This window comes from Egretta garzetta, unplaced genomic scaffold, assembly GCF_000687185.1.
Source record: "Egretta garzetta isolate BGI_Z169 unplaced genomic scaffold, ASM68718v1 scaffold33, whole genome shotgun sequence".
In the NCBI taxonomy this organism is placed as follows: Eukaryota; Metazoa; Chordata; class Aves; order Pelecaniformes; family Ardeidae; genus Egretta; species Egretta garzetta.
In genome coordinates this window covers 1,436,055-1,449,356 of record NW_009259250.1, presented here as the reverse complement: position 1 = coordinate 1,449,356, position 13,302 = coordinate 1,436,055, and the positions used below count along the sequence as shown (strand labels likewise).

Sequence of the window (13,302 nt, the reverse complement as noted above, 5' to 3'; positions counted from 1 at the left end):
AGGAATTGGGCAGGTCAGATGCTTGGTGTATACAATGTATTTATTTTTAGAGATGGAGTTGCAAATCTTATAAAATCATCTCAAAAAAAAAAAAGAAAGAAGATAAATTCTCAAAGATTCTTGCTTTCTTGCTTAGGTGCACAGGCTATTCTAAATATTTCTGCATAAGCAAGCAATCTCACTGCCTAATCTCAAATTACTGTATGTTTGCAGTTCATTACTACAAAATGCATTTCTCTGTACCTGAAACTCCATTAGCCTCTCTGCTCTGCTGTGCCACCACAGCTGGAATCTTCACGTTTGGGTCTTTAGACATAAAGACTCCAGAGTGGCTGATCTGCATCTGAAATAACTTCATTTATAGGTGATTTCCAGGTAACTTGGACTGATATGTCTTTGAAGAAGACACTAAGGTTCTGGTGAAAGTCACACTTAATGTCCTGGTGGCACCTAATTATTAGCCCCATAAAATTAAGGTGGGATATGAAAGAAAATGCTGCCACATGAGTCATATTTTCATGCTTCATTCTTATTCTGAGTATTTTGTATTCTGCCTCAGTTGTACTGATTATTTTACAATTGCATATTAATCTTCAGTATAAAGTGTTTTATAGAAAATTGATTTGAAGGACATCTGGTTTTAGAAGTTCAAACCACGGTTACATGTAAACGTGGTTATAATTTAGATAAGGAGGCTGAAGGATGGATTGACAAAAAGCCTGAGGCACTGACTTGCACAGATTCAGTCACCTAAGACAACAGTGAGCCCCCCAAACCCTGCCAACCCCAGGAAGGCCCTAATGTCTTGTTGGACTAAGCAGCTTAGGTCCCACCTCAGACCTACACCAGTCAAGGGCTTGGACAGCCAAGGGCATCCACAGTGTTGGCATGAAGTGGAATATAAAAGAAAGCCCTTAAACACTGATTGCAAACAAATCTCCTACATCTTGGAAAAAATGCTTTAGGCTCCTGTCTGCAAAAGGGAGACCCACACTGTGAGTCGCAAGCAGAAGTAGGTCCATACGTGCATGAAAAGGAGCAAGTCAGAGAGAGAAACTGGGCTCAAAACACCCCTGCCTTCAGCATCCCTTGTTGTCCTTACATGTCATGTAGCTATCTAGGTCTCTGACTGCTCTATAATGGCTCAGACTTCAACGCTAGTTGTCGTAAAGCTCAGCTTCATAGTCAGAAGCCTCTTTATGGGCCATTAGCACAGTCCTATATTTGTGAGGGTAAAGGGAGCTCTGCTGTTTTGGCCATCTTCCCCACACCTTTATTTACAGCTCTGAATGCTGAAAAAAGTGGAGGTAACTTAAGGCAAAGGTGGAAATATCTCATCAATTCCTGGGCTCTGGTCAATGGCAAGACCCACAGGGCCCGTATACAACAGGTACAATCAGCTGTTTCCCCGCAAAGAGAGCCAACACCAAAATCGTAATTAAAAGCTCTGCTTCTCGTTTCAATAATTTACAAGCTGTTTGTAATATTTTGTCATGCTTTTGTTATGTTTATGTTTCTCTTGTATTCAGAGTGGAAAGAAATTAATTTTAATAAATAAAATGAAGAATTCACATGACAGTACAGCAGCCTGAAGGGAAAAAGGGGACATTTCCAATACTTCACTGTCAATAACTAATTTATGTATCAACTTCTGCTGCATATTAGCTTTGCTCAGGCAGTCGGGCTTTCCTGGGGAAATGTTGGCTGGATTAATTGCCAGGACTACTGGCACTAATTATAAGTACTCATGGCTTCCTGGGGAAGAATAAGCACGTCATTAACTCGGCTACTGGAAGAGGTGTTCCCATTCCTATCAGTCTCCCATAGGCTCGGGCATTTTTAAACTTCTTTTTAGCCTATTTCTAGTAAAGCAATGAAAATTTCTTTCCTAAGAGAAAGAAAACATATCGAATTAAGGCATTGGGAAGATGCCACCTTCCTTGTCCTGGTTTGTGGAAAAGGCAGAGATTGCCCATCCCTGGGACTAGCAGTGGTGATGGTAAGGCAGGAGGGTTACTCCTTCCATAAATCTGTAGCTGAGTTACAGTATACAGGCATCTTGCCCTTTCTCTGATGCAGACCAGTTGCTCAGAGAATGGGAGGGAAGGCCATTTTTCTAGTCCTGTTACAAGGCAGCCCCAGTGACAGAGGAAAGTGGTTTATGGTTGATACTCCACTGAAGCTGAGCCAATGGGGTCTTGAACAAATATATAAGTGAGTGTACAGAATGGGCAGGGAAAGATGGAAAATGAGAGGATGGGATTTTTTCTAAGAAATAGCCCATCTGGGACTAAAAAGGGAAAAAAAGATTGTCAAGGAAACTTTACTTACTAGGAATGTAAGGAGGGTTATTGATATCATTAACAGCACATCCAGGATACTGGCCTCTTAAGAAATTGGATGGTTCGTTCATATCCTTTAGTAAAGAGAGTAAGACACACGTCAAAAGCCTCATTTTTGTTTTCTTCTAAAAGAAGGGAGGGAAAATATAATGAGACATACAATCCAGATTCCATCGTAGTCGAGGACATCCTTAAACTCCAGACACATCTGGGTCCACCACTCAACTGTCCTGGGGTTGGTGTAGTCAGGAAACACTGAGTCTCCGGGGGGCCAGACCTGGAGTCCACAGGTGTAACACTTGGTTATCATCTTCTCATTTCTGTTACACAGCTGCTTTATCACTTTGAAGCAGCACTAGACCAAATGCATGAGAGAATTTAATAAACCAACCTTTCCAACAGCAGGAGTTACACCGTCAGAGTTGTTCACCCAGACTCCCATTTCCTCTCCAAGATCATAAGGCCTGTAAGTGCCTGGTTCTTCATCCTTAGTTATGAAAGGGTCCTGAAAACAGTGATTATATTTCCATTATCAAAATCCCAAAGGTAACAATTACTTTTCTATTTGTATATTTTAGAAAAAATTGGATTGTGTTCTTAATGTAGATTGCAATAATACTGGAAGAAAACAGCATTAAAATTTAATAAGAGTTGAGAACAGATAATAATTTAGGAAAAGTCATTAAAGATATGTCATGAGTATTTCTTGTATAAGGCAAAAGTGATGTGAAATTATTAAATGCCCTCATGTTTCTTTTTTATGAGACATTCTATGTTCACATGATTTTAGAGAGGCACTAGATTTTACTTTCCCCCCTGCCGAGGTCTCTGCTTGGCAGAGCGGGGTGCCACACTGGGCATTCCCACACTCGGACACCTCTGGGTTTCCTCCAGGGCAATTATCATTCCAGCTGCCTCAGCATCAGCAGCATAATGCTGGAATAACTAAAACTTCTTGAGGGGCTTGAAGTTGGGACACATCCAACCTCACAAGGACCTCTTTAGCCCCCCTTTCAAACCAAATGTCAGACAAGGGTGTTTTATGCCAGTCTGGTGCAGAGTAACCCAACTCATGCTTGCCTGCAGGGCCATACATCTCTGATCTCCCCAGACGTGAAGAGCACAGCATTTTACACCCCATAGCTCATCCTTGCTGCCCCTTCAACTACTTGGGGTGGTCACCACCTTCCATTGCCACCAGTGGCATTGACACCACCAGCTTCTCTGCCTCAGGAGGGCCACCAGTAGCAACCAAGCCCATCAAAAGGGAGCCCACCTGCCAGTAAGTAATAAGATTAGGAATACTTTGAGATGTCAGTGAATGAAGAGATATATTCAACTCTGCTCAGTAGTCAACTGGAACTAAAAGGAGATAAGTGCGCTTTGCACTATATCCCTAATTGGGAGCAGCTATCTGCTTTGTGTTATTTAGAACAGAGGAAGATTGAAGCCATTTTAGAAGGGAATTCTTTACTTTTCTCTTAGAAAATGTTATTCCCTCAGGTTCTGCTTAAGGCAAAATCTTTCAGTTCTGAAACGCTATGGAGAAAAGCACCACTAAAATAATTCTTCCATTTGCTTATAGGTTCTGCAATAATTTAAGTGAAATTTAATTAAAATGTGATTAAAAGTCTAACCAATAAACTTCTTAAGAACAAAAAATATCAGATCCCAAATGGTAAATTTCTTCAAAGGCGTGTTTTAAAGCTCATTTTAATACTTAAATTAATTGCCTGATTTACTTGTAAGCCCTCTGATAGCTATAGCCCTGGTAAGGAAAGTATATTCTTCCATGCCTCAAAACTAAAAGCCCCTGCTAAATCCCTACCTTAAATGCAAAATTCTGTTCAACTGTAACTATCTAGCTCCAGTGTCACCTCCATAGAGTATAAGTGTCCATTACATTTTTAACTTGTTTAACAGTTCAGCTTTGGAAAAGAGAAAACTGTCCATCTGCAATAATTATCTTATAATTGTGGAAAAGATGTCTCTCAAGGGATGTGAAGGCTGGAAGAAGTCAGCTTAATTAGCTGCTCCTAATCCAAAGTTCTGGTTTCCTTCAGCTGAAAGGTTATTCCAGTGCATAAATCTAATATATTATGCAGGCTTAGTATCGTCCTAAAGAGAACAAAACCCTCCCATGCATTCCTGGGTTGTTTGTGGGGGAGGAAGTTCATGTCTGTTAAATCTTCCCTAACTCAGCTTTTTAGCCACTTTTGGAGAGGAGGTGCTGAGCACCCTTAACTCCAACTGACTGCCTGAGACCTGGGGGCACCCAGCACCTATCCAGACTGATGCGCTTCCACCTATGGCCCCAAACACAGATTTTGATCCACATCCATAAAAACTCATCGCTGGAAATTTTAACCTCTACAGCTCAAAGAGCTGGACTTTAAAATGTTAATGTTATCAAGCATTATTTGGAATCATGAGCGTGTTGCTATTGACTTCTAAGTGATTTGTCACTTGTGTCATTCCTAGCTGTTTCTATTTTTAGTGTGACTAAGGTATACAGGGTCTTTCATTAAAGCTCCTCTTCTGTAATAAGGTTTATCATTTTGCATTGTAGTCATTATTACTTTGAGAACTCCTTTCTTTGTTTCTAAAGAATATATTTGTTCTGACTCAGCCGAAGCATGCACATTATTCAGCGCAATAATGATGACCAAGTACTGACGCTCTTACACAAAATTTCCCTTGAACAGAGGTGGCTTCTGAAAGAGATCAGGAGGGAGAAGTGCTGAAGGACTGACTGCATTTAGAGACTCCAGTAATGGGCCCATGCTACTATCAAGGTGACCGTAGGCACGGAGGGTTCCCAGCACTGGATGCAAGGGTGGGGACTGGGTTTCCTGACGGTGGGGCACCAGCCAACCCAGCAGTGGTGGCCCAGCTGAGTTCAGGGTCCCCGCCTCAGGCAGATTACTGGTGTTAATGCTGCTGGCAGCTAGAATCTGCCCTTTGCTTGTGACTGCAGCAGTCTGAGATAAGGAGGACTGAACCCATCTCCCCCAAATCCATTTCCTAGAGGTTTTGCATGACACCAAGTGACTGCAGTCAGAGCCCTTTTCCTGAAATCACCAACAATCTGCTACACTTGGGGAACTCACTCGTTATTTTCACTACCTGAAGGGAATCTAAATAGAAAATTGGTTTTTCAGTATCAAACCGGATTACACTTGCCTTGACTGCAGTTAGCATGGCTTTGCTGTCACTTGGAAATGAAACCCTTCATACAGTTCCAGCTCCTGACTCAACTTATGGGAATGCTTTACATCACTAAAGAACGCTAACAGTCAGAATTTGACAGAAATATCTGCAACTGTAATAAAGTGAAAATAGAAAACTTCACTACCGGTGCAACCTATACTTCCCACTAGCTTTTAAAAAATGAAGGACAAACTGGATCAGCTTGTGTTCCTTTTCACAAGCTTATCTAAAGAACTAGAGCAGAAGACAGTCCTTAGTTACAGTTTAGTGGAAGGAGGAAAGAAGGGCTTCCTATCTGGATTCCCATTATCTCATTGCATGATTTAAGAATTATCATTATATTCCTCGCATCTGCCTAACAGCCAAATTTAGATTTATATAGCAACAGCCCCTTGCACCACTCTAGCATGTGCCATCTGAGCAACTGAAAGGGCTTTAAAAGTGTTGATGAAGTTAAAGTCACAAATAAGAAGGTAACGTAGCTCACCCACTAAACCTTGACTGCTTGCCTATAGCTTCTTACCCAGCAGTGAGTGCAAAACAACTGGAGGCAACCTAACTTTGGTGAAAAAGGGGCGACTACCACGTACTCACTGAAGGGCAAGAGTGTGCACAGGAAGGACTCCCACAGACTCGTGGTATTTTGCTGATATATTCATGTCTTGCAAACATTTTTTGAGATAAACCAATAAATAAGCAGGTGGTATTTAATGTTATAGCTGTAAGAGATTAGATAATGTTTAGAGCAGTACTGAGGATGCAGGGAGCCTAAGCTGCCTAATAGTCGGAAAGAACACTTGGTCCTGACAGCACATGTGCTCGTCTACCACTTGGTTAGTTATTTACAATGATGTATCCAGTTAATTTTGGACTATTTTTGTCTTGAAATTGCTCTCCATCAGAGTGACTTAGTAACCTGTTCCTGTTTAAATTCTGTGCCTTGGACCTCCACAGATGGAAGCTGTTTTCACTGCTGCACCCTGGAGCTTCTCATGATTTACAGCTGCAGAAGAACCGGGACCTTCATGGGAATGTATCTTTGAGGACAAGTTGCTGGCAAACCGCACTCACTATATAAGCTGCTATTTCTGTTATCAATATGTAACTGATTACTTGGGCTGCATGGTTTTGTTTGAGATTCCTAGCAGCAAATGCAATTATGGTACAACAAAGTGAAGATTAGGCCAATAATAAATACAGAGCATGTGTTTTTAATGAAACTACCAAAAACATCCCAGCAGACTGAAGAACAGCAAACCTCATAACTGTACATTAATAAGAAAACACTGATATGGGTGTCTGTGGTGCTGACTAGTCCATCCTCAGTCACATGCTAAGCTTTACAACTGTGGAGGAAAAAATATGGACAGGGAGGCACTTCTGACTTAATCTATCTATTTGACAAGATAATGTGATTTTTAGATGAGGAAACTGCAGTAGCTCTCGGTTATCTTGACTCCAGTAAACATCTGGTACACCAGCACAAGTGAAAGAGGAAACGTCCCACAATTTAGGACACTGCTATTCAGTTTCTCTTCCCACAAGCCTTTGACAGGACCCCCATGACAAAATGAGGAACATGGCCCTTATTTTAAAAGGACTGGACCAACTTAGGGGCCAAACATTAGGGGCCTGTCCACTATGATTCAGCTGAATTAACTGGTCTCCTTACAAGTATGAGCCACCAATATAACGTAGGCAAATGTGATACAGGGCTTTGTCATGAAACAATTTTTAGCAGAAAGAAGGAAATATTTCTGCCATTCTCCAAACACTGTGAGGGCATCGTCTGGAGCACTGTGAAATCCAGTAATCTGCTACACAGGCAAATGCACTCAAGCTGGGGCACATGGGGGGGTCACCTACTACAATGAGATCTGAACACCTCAGCTGATAAAAGGAGAATAAAATATTTCTATTTGTTTAGCCTAGCAAAAACAGATGAGGGAAAAGACGCTTGCTCGAATAACTATATCAAGAAAGAAAGTAGAAGGAGGAGGGACTGGCAGTTTGGGGTAAATAAGAATAGTAGCACCCAAATGAAAGGTGTAAGCTGACCATTAAGGCTGGAAAATAGAAGACTGCCACTACAACAAAAAGTCCTGAGAAGGACCCTGGGGGATTGTCTTCTTCTCCTTCCCCTCTGGGTCAGCTCAGCCTGAGCCGTCCCTGATGCATCTGTTGGACCTGTTTGCAACACCCGCTCGGGGAGGGACCCCTGGCCCCGGGCAGCCGGCTCCCTGCTCGGCTCGCCTTGCAGACAGGCAGCTTCAGCCAAATGTCTACCTTAAATCTTTTCTGCTGCAATTTAAAGCACTTTTCTTCTTATCCTGTCCTTCATGGTTATGGAGAACAAATTACACCTCTCTTTTCTGAGGTGACGCTTTGCACCCTGCGTGCACCGCTCTGGGTCTTGGCGTTCCTGAGCCTCCTCACCTGCGCTGGGGACTGCAGCCCTCCAGTAACTGTGCTGCTGGGGGCCCCTGGAGAGCAAGGTCTTATGCATCTATCAAGGACTTTTATTTAATTCCCTTCTTTATTTATTTTTTTATTTATATTTCAATTTAATTGGTCTCCAGTTTCCTTGCCACCGTTGATACTCACTTAGCTATTGTGACAAAGAGTAATTTCGGCACAAGGACATGCGTGGGGACTTGCTGGAGAGAAACGATAAACTCTGTTGGGAAAATTGACAGGGGAAGACGGAAAGCTCTGATTTTCGCTTCTGCCCAAATTAATTCATTTCGTTGTATGTCAATTTTGGTTACAGGTTCAACATACATTTTCCACAAATTTTCATGCAAACAAATGTCTCTTACATTAACTTCGATAAAAAGTAAATATAAGGAAATGTGAATTGTAGTTACTAGCTTTCCAGAGTGATTAGGAGTACACTTTTTCCACTATTCAGCTATTTTTGTTCATTTTCAGGAAAATAATTGCATGAAAGCAATCCTATTTCCACTCAGCCCCGAGCAGAGGCAAATAACTGTGTGGGAAAAAGTGAGAGAGAATTAATGTTATGGTATAGAGATGCTGCTGGTACACAGATACCTGTTAGATGCAACAAATTTAAATATGAAATCTGTAAGAAATTGTTCTTCAGCTCTTCTCAACAAATGACAAAAGTGGAAAATCTGCTACAGTAGCATGTGTGCATTAATACCTAGATACTGCTATGAACACTATGCTGCAAATAGATCTTGTAAATGGAGAAATAGTTAGCAACATCATTAATTTACCAGAATCACGACATTGTGCATTCCTTCCTTCTTCAGCTGCTGGAGGAACTCTGGCAGACCTGCATAATTCACTTTATCATAGGTAAAGTCCAGGCGACGTTCCATGTAGTCAATATCAAAATGTTGGACATCCTAAACATTTTTAAAGTAAACATCACATGAGTACTGCGTCCACCTCTGGAGCCCTCAGCACAAGAAGGACATGGAAGTGTTGGAGCGGGTCCAGAGGAGGGCCACAAAAATGATCCGAGACTGGAGCCCCTCTGCTTTGAGGACAGGCTGAGAGAGTTGGGCCTGTTCAGCCTGGAGAAGAGAAGGCTGCGGGGAGACCTGATTGCAGCCTTTCAGTACTTAAAGGAGGTTTATGGGAAAGATGGGGACAGTCTTTTTAGCTGGGCTTGTAGTGGTAGGACAAGTGGTAATGGTTTTAAACTAAAGGAGGGTAGACTCAGACTAGGTTTAAGGAACAATTTTTTTTTACAGGGAGGGTGGTGAAACACTGGAACAGGTTGCCCAGGGAGGTGGTAGATGCCCCATCCTGGAAACATTCAAGGCCAGGTTGGACGGGACTTTGAGCAATCTGATCTAGTTAGGGATGTCCCTTTTCACTGCAGGGGGGTTGGACTAGATGACCTCTAGGGGTCCCTTCCAACCCAAATTATTCTATGATTGAAGTATTTGATACAGAAAATCAGAATGTGTGCAACTGCATTTCTAAAAGGTAACTGATGTATGAAATGAAACCTAAGAGATTGGCTATAATAATTGTAAATAATTGTCAGGCCAAATTCAGCTCCTATAAACTTACTCAGTAACAATGGACAAAATGGAAATGTAGAAGTCCTAGTTTAGCAACTCTTTGGCAGTGGTATGCATCGTTTATTTTTAAAATGCTAGCACCTCATACTGCATGACAGTAAATCCACACCAGAATCACCTGCTATGCAGCCAAGAGCAGCACTTAAACCTCATGTTCACAGCCTGCTTTAAATGTTCTTTTAAGTATTATAAAGGTATTACGTGCAAAACCACTATGTAAGATTATGCACATCCTTTTATTCTACAATTCTCTTTGTATGATAATCACTTTTCCTCTATTATAATTTTATTCGTCTCGGTTTGGATTGTAAAATTAGCATACACAGTGAAAAATTCATACTTACATATGGGATATCATAGTAGTGCATGCGATCAACAGTTTTCTTCAAAACGTCAATGCTGCCATAACCCCATCGGGAGAGATGGAATCCCAGAGACCAGTAGGCAGGCATGTGTGGGCGCCCAATGGCCTGCAGCAGGAACGAGGAATACAGAAATGCAAAGGGTGAGGTGAAGAGAAATTATTCTGAAGCACCGGGAGAGGCTCCCATCTCATTTAAGCCATGAAGATCAGGACACAGGTATCACACGCCCCCGTTTCCTTCCCAGAATGGCCCACCATACAGTATACTTGGCTTCAAAAAAGTGCTTCTCCTGGTGGACCCTTCTCCTTAGCAGAGGCTCTGAGTGATGCCCACAGTGAGCACCACCTCTAAGAACGCCCTGGCAGAAGACATGCTGTATAAAACCCAGGCTGATGCTAAATGAAGGTCCCGCCGAGGTCTCAGCCTCCCCACAGGAGCACATGCCTTCACTTACGTGGCACACGCCGGCAGAAACCCAACATGGAGCCTCGCACCACCTGACGCTTGCCAAGTCCACAAACCCTTTGGTCAACAGCAGGCAAATCTCTGATGCTACACAGCAAGGCCAGCTTTGCTAATTTCTCTTGCCGCATCCAGCTGAACTAACCCATCAAGAGTCTGCTGTTTATTTGAGCTCTCTGAAGTTTTAATTATATTTACACACCACCCTGGCGCAATTCAGTTACTTAGGACTGACTGCTCTCAGTGCTGGCCCACAGCATCCTGTTGCCAGGCATTGACAAACCTCTTCAAGGTCAGAGTTACTGTGTGGTCCCAAAATTCTCAACTGAAACATGAGGTAATGAGTTAAATATGATTTTATAAATATTTGATTTCCACTGGCTCCACATAATCCAGCTGTAAATTGCATGAGGAAACCTGATTGAGAGCACAGGGGAGCGAGGCATCCTGCTCTGCTGCCCCGGTCAGAGCTGCTCCGGCAACCGGGGACAAGCAGCGAGCAGCCACGAGGTGTCTGTTCCAGAAGTAAGCTGAAATCTGGTGTTGCCTCATTAGGACACACTGGTGTTTTCTGGGGGACAGTTTTAAATGGTTAGATCCCATGAAATTAGCCGTTGTTCAGTATTTCTAACAATCTTGCAGGCAATACGTGAAAATCAAGTAGCTAGTGAGGGCCCATGACTTATTAATCAGTTGCAGCTATTGACTCCCTTTGGCTAAATAACTGTTCCCCCCCTTATTTCCATGTGGATCTCCATAGTTAGGTAATTATGCTAAGCGAAAAAGAACAAAACTTGCATACTGGCAGCTAAACCCCATCTACTTCAATTAAATAAAACAAGGCACTCCTGGCACTCTGTATCTTCTGCATTGCTAAGCTCTCCAGAGATCACAAGGCATAAAGACACATCCTCCTATGGGATTTTCTGCAGTAAGAGTCTGACCTGGGAAAGCAATGGCGAACTTGAAATTGCTCTAAAATATGTCATGGATGCTAGAGCTGGTGTGATGTGCAGGCTGCACTGGACAGAAGAAGAGGTGCAGGAGAGAAGCGGGGAAAAGCAGAGGATGTTTTAATGTACCCGAGCTGGGGGAACACACAGGGTAAATGGCTCCCAAATAAGAATGGCTTGTGGACATACAGGTGACCTTTAGGCACTAAGCATTACAAATTTGGCTACACAGTGTGCTTTCGCTTGTTGGGATGCTGCTATCTCACTTAAGAAAGAGCAGGAGGAGGCCAGAACAACTGGTGAGGTTAATGGTTTGGGTCCCTCCAGGAAGGATGCCCTGGCTGAGCAGCACAGCTGTCCTGCATGCCTGCTACTCATCCCCTTCCACCGGGCTTAACTCCCTTCACCCTCCTCAATGCCTACTTCACCTCCAACTTTGCTGGAGGCTAAGCCCTTCAGAGGAAGCAAGAGCAGCTCTCAGCAGCATGCTCCCAACACAGCTGCACGTAGCCATCCCTGTGCCCTTGCCAGGAGAGGCCCGGGACAGATGAAGGTGGCCCCCTCCCTAGAGGGAGGCTGGTGGGCAGAGACATGCTGTTGCCATCATGGTGCAGTCTCGTCTGCTTACAGGTGTCATTCATTATTTCCAGCTTGTGTGGACACACCTGATCCCCCAGACCATCTTTCAGTTTCTTCTGGTGTTTCCTGTGGAGAGCTGAATGGGGCACGGATGGCTTGGGACGATCTCCTAGACACCCCATGAGCCCACATCGAGGTGTCCAGCAGAGCATGGCAGGCCTTGGGGCAAGAAGTCTGCTTCTCTGTCAGAACCACACTCGCCCTATTAAGGATAAATTCATCTGAGGAGGCAGCAGAGCTTGGTTTAGACCAGCCAAGGCTGCAAGATGAGCTCTGTGAACCCCACCACTTTGTGCTCCTGAAGCAGATGCACAATTTGCCCTTGCTTCCTCCACTGTAAACAGAGAGGGACCTCTACAAACAAGGTTAAAAAGACAGACCAAAACAAAAGAACTCCCTAATGAAATAAAATGTTTGGTGCACAGGCTTCTCCCCTTGGACAAGAGGAAGAGGGAAAACCAGCTGACAAATATTAATCCTGTGGCTGAAGGCAGAGCCCGGTGCCCTGGCAGGATGCCTGCGTGCCATCCGCTGCCTTCCCCAGGAGGAACCCCGGGGCACCCCCCCCCCGGGTCCGGCGGTGCCCTGGGTCGCTCCTGGCTGGGAAGGGCAGCCAGTCTGGGACATCGCCAATACAATGTGGTTCAAGAGCTGGATGGTGATTTGCTTCTGCCTCCATGTCCTATCGAGCACCCAGGTGGATGCCAGTGGGGCCAGAGGTGGAGCTGTGGCCACCGGTGTGCCAGCCAGGGTCCTGCCCGAAGGGCACGTGCCTGGTGCTGGGGTTTGCTGAGGTTCAGCTGCTCACACTTAGGCGACGGTGCTGTCTCGCCTGCGGGTCGCAGAGCTGCCCCACGGTGAGGCAGTATTTTGTGACAGTATCCACTGAGGAGTTTGGGATTACAGCTGAGCCAGCTGAAGAAAATCCACCTTGCAAGCAAGATATTAAGTTTTAAAGCAATTACTTCCCCAGGTTCACCAGGCTGGCGCATCTATGGTGAGCTTAATTGAAATCAGCAGAACATCTGAAGAGGAAGGATGAAAACAGGGCAGCTGGGAAAACAAATGTTCTTTTTTCTAATTATGCTGCGGACTCTCTCTAATGGATCCCCCTGAAGCTTCCTGATAAAGTAACTGACATATGGTACCTACTCGCAGATGGATCAGCAGAGGCAGGGATGTAATTTTGCAGACCCGAAAACTCATGTTGGATTTGATATATATTTAGGATCTAGTTAATTCATATAGATTGCATTCTGCATACAAATGA

General features: G+C 43.8%; 1 protein-coding gene across 1 annotated transcript in view; it reads right to left on the bottom strand.

The window, feature by feature from the left end:
- The window catches only part of LOC104123798 (sucrase-isomaltase, intestinal), a 55,987-nt gene that overhangs the window by 23,993 nt on the left and 18,692 nt on the right, over window positions 1-13,302 (bottom strand). The window contains exons 7-11 of the mRNA XM_035891688.1: window positions 9,958-10,083; window positions 8,795-8,926; window positions 2,734-2,847; window positions 2,503-2,619; window positions 2,332-2,416 (exon numbers count right to left, since the gene is read on the bottom strand). Coding sequence (XP_035747581.1) covers window positions 2,332-2,416; window positions 2,503-2,619; window positions 2,734-2,847; window positions 8,795-8,926; window positions 9,958-10,083 — 574 coding nt within the window. The remainder of the gene's footprint in view (window positions 1-2,331; window positions 2,417-2,502; window positions 2,620-2,733; window positions 2,848-8,794; window positions 8,927-9,957; window positions 10,084-13,302) is intronic.